This window comes from Falco punctatus, assembly GCF_963210335.1.
Source record: "Falco punctatus genome assembly, chromosome: 12".
In the NCBI taxonomy this organism is placed as follows: domain Eukaryota; kingdom Metazoa; phylum Chordata; class Aves; order Falconiformes; family Falconidae; genus Falco; species Falco punctatus.
This window is the reverse complement of record NC_137592.1, coordinates 26,676,591-26,694,834: the sequence shown is the minus strand read 5'-3', so window position 1 is coordinate 26,694,834 and position 18,244 is coordinate 26,676,591. Positions and strand designations below refer to the sequence as shown.

General features: G+C 36.8%; 1 protein-coding gene across 6 annotated transcripts in view; it reads right to left on the bottom strand.

The window, feature by feature from the left end:
* Positions 1-18,244, bottom strand: part of MARK1 (microtubule affinity regulating kinase 1) — a 63,254-nt gene that overhangs the window by 9,282 nt on the left and 35,728 nt on the right. For 3 of the 6 annotated variants that reach the window (XM_080408566.1, XM_080408562.1, XM_080408563.1), the window contains exons 5-14: positions 17,923-17,988; positions 16,861-16,931; positions 15,813-15,869; positions 11,727-11,963; positions 11,518-11,637; positions 7,313-7,412; positions 6,625-6,737; positions 5,281-5,455; positions 3,954-4,147; positions 1,211-1,311 (exon numbers count right to left, since the gene is read on the bottom strand). In XM_080408566.1, coding sequence (XP_080264692.1) covers positions 1,211-1,311; positions 3,954-4,147; positions 5,281-5,455; positions 6,625-6,737; positions 7,313-7,412; positions 11,518-11,637; positions 11,727-11,963; positions 15,813-15,869; positions 16,861-16,931; positions 17,923-17,988 — 1,234 coding nt within the window. The remainder of the gene's footprint in view (positions 1-1,210; positions 1,312-3,953; positions 4,148-5,280; positions 5,456-6,624; positions 6,738-7,312; positions 7,413-11,517; positions 11,638-11,726; positions 11,964-15,812; positions 15,870-16,860; positions 16,932-17,922; positions 17,989-18,244) is intronic. The other 3 variants (XM_080408564.1, XM_080408567.1, XM_080408565.1) reach the window with 1 other exon arrangement.

The following is an 18,244-nucleotide window of genomic DNA, read 5'->3' as shown; positions in this document are numbered from 1 at the left end:
TTGTCTGTCTCTTCAATATTAAAAAAAATAAACATTAAAATGAAAAACTTCAAAATAAGATCCCTTCTCATTAGTTTTTTGTGTTAAATCTATCGAAAGAAAAACTTTATCAATCTTTGAGATCACAAAAATTGTTTTAGTATGTATTTTAACCCTAAATCTAAAAAGCATATATTCCTTCTTTTTGAAAAAGGATTGTTACAAACTTTGTTCAAATATTTTAAACTATACACAAAAATTTGGAAAGATGCTTTTTAAAACACCCATTTAATAATTTGAAATAAATACTGAAAATTAGTCTCCTGTTTTTTAACATACCTCCTTAAAGCACTTTAAATAGCTGTGCTGTACTTTACGTGTTCCATAGCTCATCATTTTACTATATATCAACAGCCCTATGCTCTTCCTATTTCCAAAATTAAAGGCGTCATTAGAAGATTAACACTAAGACAGAAAAAAACCCCAAACTAGTTTACTAGATCATGTTATTTCATGCTAGGGATTTTTTGGTTCATTTTATCTTAACTGTTTTATTTAAGTACCTAAACCCCCAACAGAGTAAGATCTATTGCTTTAAACTAAAAAAATCCAGGTTTTGTTACTCTCCATTAAACCCAATTTTTTATTTTTTCAGTCAGGTATAGGGGTTAACTAACACCAAGGATGAACAAAGAACATTTTTTTTAAAACTGTAACTGTGGCAGTCTTAAATAAGATAGTATTTAACAAAATATACTAAACTGACTTAAGGATCATCCCACATACAGATACAAAATGGTTACCATCACTACTAAAATACTATTTAGGCCAAAAAAAACGTATCAAAAAGGATTGACAAGTCTTAACAATTTAAACTTTTTGAGTGACTACTAGGAGAAGTAAAAAAGGATCAGGCTACACTGTTAGGGTGATCCATCTCAAGTTATTGCCTACTTAGTTGTGAGCATAGTTACTTTGTGTTGGAGGACAACCCTTGGTAATAAATGTGATTACATAAAAAGAGGCAAAGGCAGATCTACACAATTAGTTATGATATTTCATCACAAACATAGAAATTGTGGTGGAAAATGAGATGAAAACATACAGTCAGACTTCATGTATTTCACACCATGCTTCAGCTTTACAATGGTATTGACTGACTGCATAACCTGCTGCTTCCACGCCGCAGTTATTGCACCCAAATTAATAAGCAAGGGAAGTTGAAGAATACCTGTTGTCCTTCCCATTCTGTATTGCAGAATAGCGATCTGAAGAACGTTCACAAACGTAAGTGTTCCTCCTTGTCATTCCACTACCAGAAAATACATTACTCTAGAAGAAAATTAAGACTAAAATTAAATACTTTCTTATACTGTATATTACGTTGTTAAAAAATGCAAGCATTGGAAACAAATCAAGACAGAGTTTTAGCCATTGATGTATATGCTTAATGCCTTCAAATGTACTAGGTTAATCTATTGACACAAATTATATGTATCATCAGCTATTATCTTCCGGTAGCTCATTCATCATCTCATTACTGTACCAGTGACAGCACGCTAAAAGAAATCAGAGAAATTTAATTTTGCTGACACTTGCTTTACTAATTATTATTATCCAATTCCCACATACTGCGTTACTGAATTATTGGTCTCTGGGATTGAAGGAACAAGCTGGAATCCCAGAGAACACATCTATCAAAAGCTTCCCTGTGCAGCCTTACAGTTTGTTGCCCCCTGTCAAAAGAGTTTTCAAGAGAAAAATGAAAATATTATTGATCTGTGTCAGTCAAGCCAGAAATTATGATGCAGATAACATGGCAAATAGCTCTTGTAGCAAGAAATACTGATGGGACTTTCTTTCTGTTACAAATTTCAGTTGGCACAGACTTCATAAAATACCTACAAACATTCTCCTCCGCCACCTGCCATGCACAGACTAGCTGCTGAAGACTTACTTCAAGTATATGATGTACGATTCTCAGTTTTTAATACAGTACATACTGGATTTGGGCTGGGAGAAGTTTGCAAAGGGCTAACATTACGTAGTGATGCATTCTGGCAAAATAGTTCAAATACTCTGAACTTGGGTACTGTAGGGCATCAGGAACTACACAAGATTTACTGTGTGTTTAGGTTCCCCTCATCTACAGCTTTTTGGCATTAGTATCGTCCTGCAGAGACTACTGAATAAACTGTTTCAAAGCCAAATAATAAGGAAGGTTAACAACTGCAGTAACTGTTTTTGAAATTGAACTCTTGTAAGTTAGACTAGTATGACTGAAGATGATAAATATGTTCTTAAGAAATCCTGCCTTCACTAACATCATAGTTACCCCCAAAGTTGCACAGAAGTATTTTAAAATATTATCCACATTAAATTAGTTTTGTTCATTTAAAATGTCTGAGTTTTAAAAAAACCTAACTTTTCTGTGGAAGCTGCTCAACCTTAACTACTGGTGCAACATCAGACGCCACTATTGCTTAATTGTGCCCATACAAAGCCTTCCTTTCACAAAGTTCCCAAAATAGTAACAGAACCAAAATGTACAAATACTGAAGTTGCTATTAGCAAGTAAATCCACTTCTCATTCTTCATAGCAAGGATACTCCATTTAGTTAGTTCTCACAAAGCAGAGAAATATTTTTGATATATCAGCTTGTGCCATACACAACTGTTATCAGCTTTGGGGCAATATAGTTTTGGAAAGGCTCAGATATGAAATCTAATCTTAGAAGTTTCTGCAAGCAACCCGCACAGCCATAGTTTTGAAGACTCTTTGTTGGGGGGAAAAAAATACTTAAAATTAGGAAAAAAAAATGTTTTTTGCATCTGTGGATGTATTGCGAACACAGCCTGCAGAACATTAAGAGTTAAATGAACTTCAGCATTTAATTTGTTTAAAGAGAATTCTAGCAGAAATGCATATTGTCTTCAGAGAACATTCAAGATGGGAGCCAGCACATAGAATCCCAAAGGACAATGAGAATTCCTACTGCCTGTCAACTGTACTAAAAGATAGCCAGAACTTTTGTATTTAATACAGCATGCCTCTTAAATAGCAAATAGTATACTTGAATCTTAAATTATGATTCATTCATATTTCTGCCCAGACCCACCCCCCCTTGAAGTCTTGCTCCCAGGTAGGTCTTTAAAAACCTTAAAACTTAAAAAAAAAAAAACCCAAACACTTAAAAAAATATTTTTCCATTATGTATCCTAAATACTGATACTACTGCACATGAACTTCCACAAGGCAAAATAGATACTTTCACCTCAGAAGAGAGAGATTCCTCTGTGTGGAAAAAAGATGTCTGAGGCAGTAATACTATAGCAGTTTACAGAACTACAAATGATATTGTAACATTATTACAAATTATATTATAACAGAAGAACTAGCAAATTAATGATTTCTTAATACAAGAGCTAGGTTGTAACTAATACCATCAAGACGCATACACATGAGGGAACAAGTGTGCTGTTCTCCCTCACCCCATTTCTGAAGTCCAAAAAAATGAACTGGTTTCAGAAGGGTAAACAGACAAATTTACAGAGAAAAACTGCATGTGGGATATTATGCAGGATTATTCAAGATGAAATCTCCGATTCAGGAAGTCCCTCGACTTCCTTGTAGATAGACATACATTAGAAACCAGAAAAAGAGGACTCTACATTGGTTCTGTTCTTTCATTCTTTCCCTAAATATCCAGTTTGTCTTGAGAGATCTTCAGTCTGCCCAAGTGCAGACTTGCTTACTGTTATGTCAGTGTTAGAAAAAGTAAAGTTGTGGGGGGAGGGGAAAGGTTTATTTTAAAAGACATCCACTGTAACCTATTTCTGTCTGTCAGTAAAAGTTGCCAGAAATAGACTTAGTGGCTTATTCAGTAACCGTTATGTCTATAGTAACCTTATGTGGCAGATTTTGTTTAAATAGGGAAAAATAAATATAACAAGCTAAAAGCACACACACTCACACTGGGAACTGTAGTTGATTTCTTTCTTTCTGGACCCACAAGTGGACTTGCAGCCATCTCTCCTTTGGATCCCACTGTAGTGCTGCTGAGTTTGCGTGAGACATCCTTGTCCCAGTCTTCTTTCTGTTCACTTTCCACGCTGTTTGCCTGAGCCCTTTTTGTGTATGACACAGCAGGAGGAATTGAGGGACCAACTGCCAAATAAAAACAGTATTAATAAATACCTAAAAATAATCACTGCATTTTCCTTGGCCAAAATAGTCTAAATATAATTCCCCGAGTCCAAAAAAAGCATTTGAATAGCTATGACTGCAAATTCAGCACATATACCAACCTATTAAATTGAGCTTTGATGGCCTACGTTCTTTTTACCCACTCTCTCTTCATTAGCAATTTGCAGTTCAGAACTAGTTCCTATATTACATCAATATGTAAAACCTGAAATAGTATCTTCATCCTCATTTTAAGCTCATGCTATTTGTGCAATATTAAGAATAAAGGAATTCAAGATACTTTTCAATTTTTTTTCAGTACTTTTTGCTGCATATTTTTTTCTCTGAACACTATGAAAGATCCTTTTCCCCTGAAAACCCTAGAACTACTTTGTTTAAAAGCATGTTTATACTTGGAAAAACAACAGTTCTTTCCCCCTCATTCTTTAAAACGCACTGGGGCAAATCCTCCATCAGTAGATTTTTACATTCCCTTGAAATAAAATCAGATCAGCTATTGATCTTCACAATATTGGTTACTTTTTTGGAAAAAACACCACCACATTAACACAGATAGAGAATAGTAAAAAAAAAAGGGGGGGGGGGGGGGGAGAGAAATTACATATAACAGTGTAAATTAGGCGAAGAAAAGGGCCAAAGATTTTAGAAGTATTTCTAGTAATTTGGTAATTTTCTTTAAGTGACAGGTGATTTTTTTCCCCTCAGTGTTTTAAATAGGCACTCTTTTTTGATGTAACCACTTTCACCTGAAAATGCTTCCTGAATACTTGGTAAAACTGTTGTCTCTTGGAAACCAACAATTTGGCCCCAACTCCAAATATACTGATAAACATAAGGGTTTGCTCTTTTGAGTTTATCCAGACCAGTATTTTGCTATTACTTCCTAAACAGGAAACATCTTCAAGCTCTTATTTAGTGAGCCAATCAAGTAACAAGTCTGAAAAATCAAATCTGTGAATTACATTGAAGCATTCATACAAATAAAAGCGTCACAGAGGAGCATGATGAGATACACAACAAATGCACAGAGTGGTGGACCTGCCAGGTTCACAAAACACTGCACATTCAGACTTAATTTGTGTATGTTACTTTACTTGTTGGAATGTCATCCCCACCATGATCACTGAACCGCCGTTGTTTTTGATTAGTTGATATACTCCGTTGGACCTTCAGGTGAGCGGGAGACTGCACAGAACTGTTGTTAAGGTCACTGCTAGGACGAGACCTTTGACCCAAGTTGCTGCTGGACAAGGACTCACCTCCTTCAAACTGCAAGAAAAAGTTTTTCAAAGCATTAAAAAAAAAATGTAATTCAACATTATTGGTACTTTCACAGCAAAATAAAGCCCAGAGTTCCAATCAAAAGCCTTTTATTTTTTAAATTTAAAATTGTCTCTAAAAGTTAATCCTGAAGAAAATTAAACTTACCACTTCATCTCTGTTTAATGTGCTTTAAAAACATGCAGCTAAAGCTAAGAAGTTAATAAATGCTCAAAATAAAACTAGAAGAATCTTGACCATGACAAAAGCCTATTTTAGAACCTAAGCCAAAGAATGTCTCCTTTTGCCTTTTTTATTCAAAAAGCTTAAAGAGCATTTATAGTTTCAGAACAATTTCAAAATGCATTGCATTGAGTTAAAAGGGTTAAAAAAATCAAGTGCTACTGATTCAAGTATTCTTTACTGCCTTGAACACATATTTATAAGATGTAACTCAGCCACCAGTTTGCTGATATCTAAGAAGCCTAAGCTGTAAGCAAGAGCAGTGGAAAAGACAAATATCCTCTTCCAAGAAGTTTGAGTCAGAAATCATTTTAGACCAATTTCCTTCATGCTCTGCCATCACAAGGGAATTCTGGTTCAGAGATGTTGTGGGAAAATGCACTCAAGGACGCACATATCAGATCTACACTATCCTGGAAATGAAGGAAGGGCAAGGAAGCAGCAGGAAAAAAAAGTCCTTAATAAAAATAAATCCCTTGGTCTCTGCTTGATTCCCTGAAAAAACGTTGTGGTTCCCCCCCAAAAATCTACAGGTCCCTCTCGTTCCAAACCAGTCAAAAGATTTTCTATCACAAATTTATTAGTGACTATGATGCAATTATTTATTAAATAATGCAACATACTATAAAACAGTACACGAGCGAGAAAGGGTGAGTACATTTCTGGGAAATAAAGGATGTCACATCTGAGAAGAGTAACTGCCCTCATCAAATTCACTACTTCAGATTTTAACTGTAAACACACGTGACAGGAAGAACACTCAGCATTTAGATATCCAAGAAGATGTGAGAAGAGAAAGGCATTAATAAGTTATCAATCACGGTTTTTTAAAAAGAGGTGTTACAGAATAGTTCATAAAAACATTGACAACCAGAATATTCAACTCAGCCAGATACACAGTCCAAAATAGAAGATGTAAATTAGGCAGCACTTACTTCAGGTGGTTTTCTACCTAGAAGCAGGTAAGTAGCCATGACTTCGTCGTACTTTTGGTTTACTAAAGATTCATGGATTTCTTCTCTTGAAAAGCCCATTGTGACCATAATGTCTAAAAATAAAAAGAGCTAGATAATTTAGCAGAATAATTGCTTGGGTTTACTGACAACTTCAGAACAATGAAAACAGAGAAAAACTTATAAGTTAACAGGTAACTAGGATTCAACTCAACCAGCATCATCTTTGCTGTGCAAAAGCAAAAAGGCTACAACTCCTCTCATTGTTATTTTCTTTTTGAAAGCTCTCAACTGTGTTTTTCAACACAGTTCAACAAGTAAAACACTGGCAAATAGAATTATGAATAGCTACAGGGCCAGCACAGGATCTTTCTCTGGCCACAGCAGATAAAAACTGTTGCCCTCGAAAAAAAATATCCGTTTCCTTCTGCCTGTTGCATTCTGTAATCTTATTTGCCTTTTTCTGTGCTTGTAGATTCATGTCAGCTCAGTGAAGTCACAACAATAGTTATAAGGAGGGCACTGTAATGAAATTTCTCATTTAAATAAAAAGAAAATGTTTTACTTGTACAATGAGATTGTATCTCTAATTCGAGAAAAGAGTTTAGTTTGATTTAGAAGATAAAATTGTGTAAGTACATCAGATGCAACATCCTTGTTAAAGTCTTACCTATTCTCTTGGTGTCATTAAAATCTGGTTCAGGCTCAGTATATGGCTTTAGTTCTTCTTCTTCATGGCCAACATTCATCCACCGATCCTTCATAATTTGCTAAGAGAAGAAATGAGCTTTAGGTTGATGTGCCATTTACCATACCTGATTAGATCTGTACTAGCTGGTCTGGGGAAAACCAATTTAAAATTCACAATGATCTGAATGCTGCTCCTCTCCTCAGATCTTACAGTTTCCTCTTATCTTTCACATAATTATGTTGCCATTAGTTCATTCCCCCCTACTATTTACCCTTTACAATACAAGCCCTCCACCAAAAATATAAAAAACCCAAACTACTGAGAGAAAAAACTTGCAGCTCCAGCACACAAATTTTTTTTCATTTTGTACTCTTCACTTCCACTATCTCTTAATCTTGTCTTGCTGAGTGCCTGACACTCATGCCCTAATCTTGGTTAAGATCCATAGATGTAACTGCAATACCAACTCTATCACAATAAATAACTCCTTCAAATAATAACAAAGGAAGTATTTAGAAACTAAGGAATATTTCAGGAGTGTGCCAATGCTTCCTACAGTCATTAATTTCAAGACTGTGATGCCAACTGGTCATTTTTTCCTATGGATCTTCTCACTGCACCTGACCTAAATACGTTCACAGTTTGGCTGGAGGGAGAGAGGCCTCTTAACTCTATCTATGCCGTGCAGATATTTACTTTAAAATTTTCTCCCGCATTCTTTGCAAAGTTTCCCTTCTGCTGTGGTCTGGATCTTTTATATGCCTGCAAGACTGATCAGCTGGAATCTCTGACCACCAGAATTTCTCCTTAAGGACATATTCATCTTTAAAACAGCTAAAACCAATTTCCCTCCTACAGCAACAGGAACACATGCCTCTTTAGGGACAGATGCTAATATTGCTCACTAGATTGACAGAACAGTGAAACAAGTGCCAGCAAGTCAAGTTTCCCACAGGCTCCAAATATGCCTCGCAAACACTGAATTAAGTTATTTCTCACAAAGAGCAAAAGACTCAGTTTTCCACTGATATAACCAAATTCTTTGTATGTAGTGCTGCTGCCAAATTACAGACCCAAATAGCTGTATCCTTACAAGAACAATACAGAATTTTGCACTCCGCCCAGTTAACATTTTGCTGACTGTAAGACCTCAAGATTTGTTCAAAGTTCTGCCACAGAACTGAGTTTTTTGGCTCTTGAGGAGGATAAAGGGGAAGGGATGGTGAAGACACATTGCTATATTGCATTTCTGACACACAGAGTATGAATCTATTTCACAATAGACTTTGGTTACGAATTTGTAGCCTTGCAGTAACATGATAGATTCCCCCAAAGAGTACTATACAGTATCTACAATTACAATTTTTTTTAAAGATACTGTTAAATCTGAAGTTTAAGCACAATGAGGTGTTTGGATGACAGGAATCACACTGCTCAAATCCTGCCTGCCTTTCTTGATCCTTCTGGAACTAATAGGTTAACCCAACAGCTCCCACTTAAGAGTTTTTCATGTCTCTTTGGTAGGTGGATTTATAGTTCAATGTAATCTGCTCTAGCATTCCACCTGCTAAACATCTGAACTTTTGCTAGGTTCTGTCTTTTAAATACATGATCTCATAGGCATACTAAGTTACTGTACAACTCCTACAACAGGCTCTTACAATCAAGCATTTTGAAGTGACAGAAATGATCCCATTCCAGGTTCACTACTACATCTGTGTAAGTTCAGCTGGGCTTTCAGTCAGCAGATCAAAAAGTAGCAGCCTAGCAGCCTTGGTCAGGGTATTAAAAGGTCCGTCCCAAACTGTATTCCTTAATGATCAACCCAAACTGAATTTCAACCAACCAGATATTATTGATGAGGTTTCCTTCAACTCTCAGGAAAACTGTCTAATAAAGACCTGGACTTGCTCAAGACCTGTCTGTCTCAGTATTATCTGCTTTACTACTCTTTGTAAGCGTAAATCTGCTCTGTGGGAATTTCACATTGTTGCTTCAGAAGACTGGGGTGGGGGCGGGCAGGGAGGAATTTGTTGAAATACTGATAATTAAGAGAAGTCCACATATTTTCTGTCAATGCATTTTTCCCATCTCTTCCTGTGAAGATTGACTGTTTTACAACAACATTCTCTTGCTTCTGAAATGTTTTGTCTCTGTTACAACCATGAAAAAGACTAGGCAAACCATTTAAATAAGATTTGCCTGGTCCTTACCAGAGGAAAAGTGCCAAGCCTAACTCATACGGTGCTGATCCTGTGTCAGTCTCAGCTTTGAGGCTAATGTGACTGACAAACATTGTATTGGATGTTCTGCGAAAAACATGAATGGGAACTGGGCAGGTGTATGGCTGGGACTGAGCAACTAATTAAAAGACAAAGCACAAACAAAAGTCCCCCTACCTAAGGTGATGTTGTCTTTCTACCTTTAGAAACTTAATAAATATGAGCTTTCATTGTAAATATGCGTTTTTAGGAAGTGCTCAGACAGAAGAAATAGTAATTTCTTTCTAAAGCATGCATCATAGTTTTCTAATACAAGAAACGTGATTTCAGGAACATTAGTTTAAAAAAAGTTTATGACGCTTCTCTTCCTCAGATTAGCATACTGATCAATACCCGTTATCATCAGCATTTTGGTACTGGCTCAAGACCCCCTGTTACACATAACACTTAGTTCCTCTCAATCTGACAACTACACCGTTCCAGTGAAGCTGCTATCCAACACCTTTTTCCAGGGATGGGAAGGAATTTTAGAAGAACTGGATAACACTGTAATATCTATAATGAAAGTGAAATCAGGTCTGAAGAGAAACTGCTGAAAATCCAGAGGAAAGGTCAATAAAAGGAAAATCTATTTTCCTAAAACTTAAACACACCACAGGAAACAAGTGATCTTTCACCATCTTTGAGTGACTACGCTCTTACCGCTTTGACCTCTAGACAGTAATAAATGCAACATAACTACTGAATATCAGTAAAGTAGAAGCCACCATTCACTATTCTCTTCAGCACAGATTTTATCCAAGTTAAGACTATTTATAACAAGTAACAAATCAGCATCAGCTCGAAACGTTACACGCAGACAGAGCTCAGTGAATGCATGCTTCCTTGCACAGGTAGCATCCATGCCAGGAAGCATAAGTCATGCCACTACAAATAAAAAGCTGCTTAAATGGGATTTATTCTCTGGAACACCATCCACTGCTGTGCAAGTATGCACAGAAAGATGAAACAAAAGTCACTGGTGATTAACTCATGCAAATACTATTTTAAAACCGTTCTATTTATCTTCTGCTCTACTTTCATCTCTATGGTAAATAGATGTTATTTAAAAGTCTCTCTTCATGAAAGAATTCAGAAAATAGAACAGAGCAGCATTTAGAGGGAACTCTACACAAAATATTTGTTATCAACTTCAGAGTTACCCGGCAAGTATATACCACCACAGCAATCCTGAACAAAACAGCCCCTTAAAAACACTGAACCTTTCAGACACCTCACAAGTTATGCACAGATCTTCTCTGCATACCACAAAAAGAAAACCTAATTTACTAACAAAAAAAATTAATAATAACTGTAACTCCCTAGAAATCCTCAAAACAGATACCAGAAGGGGGAAAAGAAAGGACTGAACAGAAATAACTAGCAGTTATTAGCTTATCATTCAAAGAGTTCTTTGTTTTAGTGCCATAATACAGATAAACACTCACAAAAACCCCCACATAGTTTTCTATCACAGCTGTTCTTCTTGCATCTATTCTTTTTAAGAAGTCATGCTGGAAGTGGTAAGTTAATTCATAAATGCTTATGGTACTGCCTGCTGCTGGTTTTTGTTTTTCTGAAAAACTCCAAGAAGGTATTTACAATCTTGTCCTACTTTCCACATATTTTGAACTAGCTTCATTATCTGACTGAAACAAGTGGGAGAAGTTTGCACTTTGAAACACTCTTAAATGATAGTCTTTAGTGAGCTGCAATTAAGGTTAGACTTTCATTCATTAACACTTTCTATTTTCAAGCTGCACTGTTTCTGGGACATTTCCTCAATTTTTTTCAACAAGACTTGTGGGCCCTTAAAACAGGAAGAAGGTACCTATTGTGAAAAATAAAGAAGTCTTAAGCAATTATCCTATTTTGTCCTTTCTTAATCTGAACCCCCTTTTTTTCCAAGATGAAATTACTTACTTCCAAGCTGCCTCGTTTTATTGGGTTCAGTACTAGTAGCTTCTTAAGTAGATTTTCACAGTCTGTGGACATATAGAATGGAATGCGGTACTTCCCCCTCAGTACTCGCTCCCTCAGTTCCTTTAAAACAGAGTTTTAAAAGGTGAGCCTTCTAATGACATAGAAGATTTAAAGAGAGTAAAAGCCAAGCTTTCATATTGTAACTGTACCTTTAAATTCTGACCATCAAATGGCAATGATCCACTCACTAGCGTGTACAAAATCACCCCAAGGCTCCACACATCCACTTCAGGACCATCGTATTTCTTTCCTTGGAAAAGTTCAGGAGCGGCATAAGGCGGGCTTCCACAAAACGTGTCCAGTTTATTACCAACTGTAAATTCATTACTAAAACCAAAGTCTGCAATTTTAATGTTCATGTCTGCATCAAGCAGAAGGTTTTCTGCCTAAGAGAAAAACAAAAGAGGAAAAGGACAATTTATGTATCAGAATAACATCAATATATTACAGTGTATCATTTACCACTAAATGCAAAGATGTTTCTTCTTCTAAAGTGGTTAACCATCTGTATCCTTCTTGCAGAACAAAAGAAATTAATCCCCCTGAATACATTACAAAGTTTGAAAATGACTATGTTTACTCAGGAAAATATAAGTCTTAAAAGCAGCTAAACAGACTTAAGTCAGCTAGTGAGTCAACTAGGAAGATTTTCTTTTCTGGAAGAAGTAACTTAGTTCAGCTTTAGACAGAAGTATCTAGGCATCTCAGAATAGCAGTTTCAGATTTTGACAGGTTCATGCCAATTTCTGATGCCAAGGAGCATAAATCTAATCCCAAACACCACCTACCATTTTGGTGGGGTAAATGTTAGAAGGGATTTAAGACGTTGAAAGAAAATCTCTTCTGCTTACAAGATGAAACACTTCAAGCTACGTGCTGTATCTTAGCATTCTGTACCAGAAAATTCTCTCCCCTTTGTTATCAATGTTTGCTTTAGCAATAACACCACCAATGTGTTTAACACGCAAGTATTACATTGTGTATGAAAAAATGCACGTATTATACATCTAAGAATATTAATGCCTGTGCAGCAATCACCATGTGAATGCAATGCGTCACACGGATGCAAGTATTCCGGAATCTGGAGAATCAGTAAACAGAATCTTATACTTAGTATCAAAGGTAGGTCAGATGATTAAAAGAGCTAGGTCAGAGAAATACTGATACATTACCGGAAAAAACCAAAGTGCATTTCTCACAGCGCAAGGATGCTGTGCAAGGAGCGCAGCAGAACTGGGCCATGTTCACTCGTATAACTGGGACCCAGCTCCCGATCTGCTTATCAGCAACACAGGAGCAGCACTGAGCAGTGCAGGAATCCTTCTTTTTCAGCAAGAGGACAGAGACATTAACCAGAGCAGAGGACTCACCTAATTGCCAAACATCAGTTTTATAGCAAACACAGACATCTGTCATTGGATGTTGCACTCTGAATTGAGCTCACAAAATAAAAAAGTCTTAGTTCAGGATCGGAGAAGCAGCAATAAATTTGTTAGTTGCTTTTATTAAAAGGGTAAACAATCTTGTTTGCATGCATATTTTTTAAATTTTGTTTTATTTTTAAAAATTTCACTTGCACTCAATGAACAGAACAGGAGACAATTGGCTACCAGTATATCAAGGCAATAGCTGTGTGAGAATTCAGCCTTTATCAGGAAAAAAACACAGGCCATTTTTACAAACTAACTTCCCTGGAAAATATTTTATTTTCTCAATTCATGACCTGTAATCTCAGCTGGTTCCAGCTGATGTGCCTGCAGACAGACTCACAGAGATATTTTCCAGATTTGACAGCCTTCTACATTACTGCACAAAGACTTCATTCTCCTTGTGGTGAAAACATAACTGTCAGTGCAGCTGCTCTGCGATTACAATAGTCCTCCCAGTTCAGCAGTACTCTGCTACCCAAGTACCCCATGCTTTTAGGTTTCTTACTTCAAACACACATACCAAAAACCCCTTTTTAATATGCCAAATACAAAGACTGTGCTTTTGTTGGTTACATGCTCAGAGCAAAAAATATTAACAGTCACTGAAAAGGTAAGATAAGTTCTGTGCATCACAGGATAAGCCAAGTTGGAATTGGTTGTAGGCCTTTCTATGCAAGCTGTTTATCATCACAGAAAATTAAAAGGATACAGTTTAAGTACCCACAGGCCTTGCACTCACTCCTCTTCTGCCAGAATAGCCTGGACAAGCTTCCACAATTTCTTGTGCTTCTTCCTAGTTTAGTTTGAAGTAACTTATATTTGATAGAATTTACCCTTTCTGATATTAAGGCCAAAAAGGCTTATCAAAAATCTCCAAAGTGCTGCCAGACATCTGCCCTGTGATACCAACAGTGTCAATTGGTCGGCATGCTGATACCATTGAGAAAGTCAACAGAGGCAGATACAAAAGCAGACACATCTTTAAAGTTGCTTCTGCCTTCTCTGCAGCTCCATGAGAAGAGTTTTAAGTAAAACAGAGATAACACATAACATTTGAAAAGAAGAGAAAGTGAGAACACCTCCTCAAAGCCAGACGTTTAGGCCTTTTTTCTTTGGGTAATGTATTTTTCATTGGCTAGGCTGAATGGCTCTCGATCACATCACAGCACCACGCTTAACTTTTCAAATTAGTCTAGCACAACTCCATCCAAGAGAGGACAGAGAGAGAAAAGCAGACAAAGACATTATTTTGGAGCCTGCCTGCCTGTCTTGCAAATAGGAAGGAGTTCAGCAGCAAAGGACTCGTGACAGATGGTAAAAGGGATCCTGTGCGAACACTGCGAAGCGGTTTTGGATAGTCCTGTGACCAACGCGGTGAGCTGTACGCGTGCTATGGAACTAAGAAATGAGAGAGGGGTTGGAGGTTGTAACGGGCTCTGGGAGGAAGAGCGAGATGCAGGATGCTAAATAACTGCAGGGTTTAATGCAGTTTAATGCAGTAAGGCTCACTAACATAGCTGGGCTGAGCAAGCCAGTGCCAGATAAGCAGGCAGAGAGGGCTAGCTCCCTACTGCCAGCCAAGCACAGGGCTGAGACAACCAGTGAAAGCGGCTTATCCAGCCAAGCCAATAGGTCCCTAGGCGCAGCCTTCTGGAAAGCTCAACAACAGTGGCTGCAGTAAGCTCCAGGGAGCTTGACAAAACATTCATGGGCTTCAAACCACCATGCAAGATGGGGAGGAATTTTTTTGATTAAGATTTCAATGAGATCCAGCCCTTTCCTTCCTCGCATTCTGACTTCAGAGTGGCCAGGCACCTCCTTCATTGCCAGATGACAATGGTCGTGGGGCAGGTAGTACTCCGCAGAAAAAGATGCATTATCCAGCACCATATGCACACGCAGGAGCTGGCAGATTGACAGGTATTAGGGAACAGATTTGTGAGAAAGAGGTTGTAAGCATGCTGCAGTTTATTAAAAGCAAGTTAAGACAAAAGATACTGGTGAAAAAAAAACCCCTTAGGAATTATTCAACCTCAGTTTTTCACAAGTATTTAGATACATCAGTAAAAAAAGAACCTACACCAATATCTTCTTTGTAAATGTACAAGACGAAAGCAAGAGCACAACCCAACTTTTAAGCAGGTGAAGCTCTTGTGTCCACGTCCCATGGTTTCTAAACCTGGCACAAAGACAACTTCAGGTTGAAGGCTTAGGTTGTACCTGCAATGGCTGAACTCTTTAACAGGGTCTGGTACGTTTATACAGATAGATATATCAGAAAGCATCAAAAAAAGAAAAACTAGCCAGGAAGTCCAACTTATTTCTGTTTACATTTGATTTATTTTCTGTCTGAATTAAACACTAGAGCATAAACCAGAAGTTCAAATGGATTAAAAACCTAATATATTTCTTACGAATCACTAAGAAAAGATCATTTTAAGTATCTTGCAATATATTTTAACTGAAAATATTTTAATTAAGTAGTGCTGACTGGTATCACTGAACTTCTGTAGCTTCGCAGTGTAGATATCTGCATGCCAGCAGTTATAATTCTCTGGAGAGCATGTCTTTTTCTTAAAGCCAAAACTGGAATGAAAGTAACACATGTTCTATTCTTGTCTCCCCTGCTCTACCAGGCAAACTACACTATTTTTGTGCTTCAGAAAATTGAGAATAAAATATAAGTCATAATTCCCTCATTCACATGTTTGAGGCATTCAGACAGTAGCAAGGACAAGTATATAGAATGAAATTAAGTCATTAATTTCTGCCAAATAGAAAAACGAAAAATAAGTACCAGCCTACCTTAAGATCACGATGAACTATGCATTTCTGATGACAGTACTGCACAGCAGATACAATCTGAAACACCAAGATGATCAGTGAAATACTTTATTTCAATCTCGGTACAAGTTTTCATATATAATTTAGTAATTTTGGTTCCTGATATGATCCAGTAGGACATAAGGAATTAATAAAAACAGCTTGCATTTTAGAAAAACATTCATGGAAGTTTCATTAAAGCCCAAATAATAAAATTAAGAAGTCCCTAAAAGCAGCTTATTTTCTTATTAAAAAAAAGTTTAATACATACTCCTCAAGGTAATAGGAGAAACATCTATTTTAAATACAGATCACCCCATACCAATAACTATAAAAGAAAATTATTCCATCCCAACCCAACAGCCAGATGTACTGCCTCAGATTTTATCTTCTGAAACATTTGCAGCATACCTCTGCAATTCATCCTTAACAGAACAGTTCCTTCAACATTTTCCTATACATGCGTTGCAACAAAAAACAAGTCTGAAACAGCAAGTTAAAAGCAGTTTCTTTACATGCTAATTACATAACTTAATTCTGAAAAATACCCAATTTTGTTTATTTATCTAATTAAAGCTTCTCACAGAATAATCACTAAAAACAGGGTAGGAAAAAGATTAAGATGAGAAAGTTTGTAATAAGAACATGAAAACTTGTTACAGAATTCCCTTCATATAAAAAGTGTGACATGACACAGCAATACATGTCATTGTATCAACATCTCTAGATAGAACATCTGTTAAAATTCTAAAATACTCAGAAAAGGATTAAAACCTCAAGTGAGTCACAATAAAAAACGTGGCTCTTAGGAACATCCACTAAAAAAGAATGTACAACAGTGTTACTATTTTTAGATAGTACGTAGGAAGCAGTTATTTTTCCCTTCAGGGATTTTTTCCATTCTAGCTTTAATAAACATTATCACAACAATGAATATTTTTTTAAAAGTAAAAGAAGTATGCTCACACTCATCTCTATCTGAAAACACCATAAATAGAAACAAAAGGAAGACTGAATGTTAATTCCATACCTGCCTGAATTTTGCACGAGCCTCTTTCTCTTTCATTCTTCCATGTGCAACTAGGTAGTCAAACACTTCTCCTGACCACGACAAGGACAAAACATCAGTCCTATTGTCCTATTTTATTTTTGACTGTCATGCACAACTGTATCATGCTTGAAAACACCCCCCACCCCCACTCCCCTTTTTGAACAGAAAGGAAATAGAAGCAGCCAGGAAAAATTCCTTTTTACTGTTTGCACTGCATTAAATTTTTCAGACATGTCAAGAAATATAAAAATGGAACCCTCCCTAATAAGGCTTCTTCAATTTTTAAAATTACTTAACACTGCGAAACAAAAAAATAATTTACTTTAATCACAAAAACCCATTCATACTGCATAAGACACACTGGGAAACAGGCAACTTCTTACGTACCAGATTTGTTTCACATCTCTCTAGTGGCTTCACTTAACAAAATTAACTTTATTACTTTTGTTTTTTCCTGCTTCTTTTCTTTCTAATAAAGCTGCTCAAATGCCCTTCAGATCCCCATCTTTGTACTGTCTGATGAGTAGCCTTTCCTAGCTGGTCACTAGCCCTGTGGTGGATTCCCTTCCCACACTCAAACATTCCCCATTCAGATGCTAAGCCGCTTCTCAAGCGGGCACCCACTATCCTTTACACTCTTATGATCCTGCTGGTCCCCCTTCCAGTGTTCCTTATTCTCATCCCTCGAACCCGCCTCTCCAAGTGCTTTGGCACACATTTTCAAAATAAAACAGGGCATCGGTGCTTGCCTAAATGTAGCAGATAAATACTGAGCCAAGTTTTTGCTGGAATCAGTACCAGATTACCTCCCAGCATTCCAGTACAGAATATGAACTACCCTTAAGCACAAGCCTAATAGGTTACAGAACGTGATGCAAGCAAGAAAGTGTGCCCTGGGAGGTCTGCTAGGACTGTTGTGAAGGCCAGATAGGAATAACTGTTTAACCATAAAATCCTTAAATCATGTATTCCTAGGCATGCAACTAGCACAGTTTTCTATATTGCAGTTTATCCTTAAATCAGAATTAACAATCTACTTACCACCACTGGCATACTCCATTACCAAATACAATGTCTTTTCAGTTTCAATAACTTCAAATAATTTTACTGTAAGAAAAATGAATGAGAGAGAGATTGCAGCAGGGAGCAAAAGCACAGCACAAGAACCGTATACTCATTAAGTGAGTATACTTTATGGCCGGTGATAACACTAAACCATAGGAAAACTTTTAATCCTTTAGGTTAGCATTCTTTTGAGGGGGAAAAAAGCAAAATTAATTTCTAAATCACGGTTGATAATAAGGCACATTAATTCATCATTTTCTCAAAAGTTTATGCATACTGTAGAAACAAGGTCATGCTG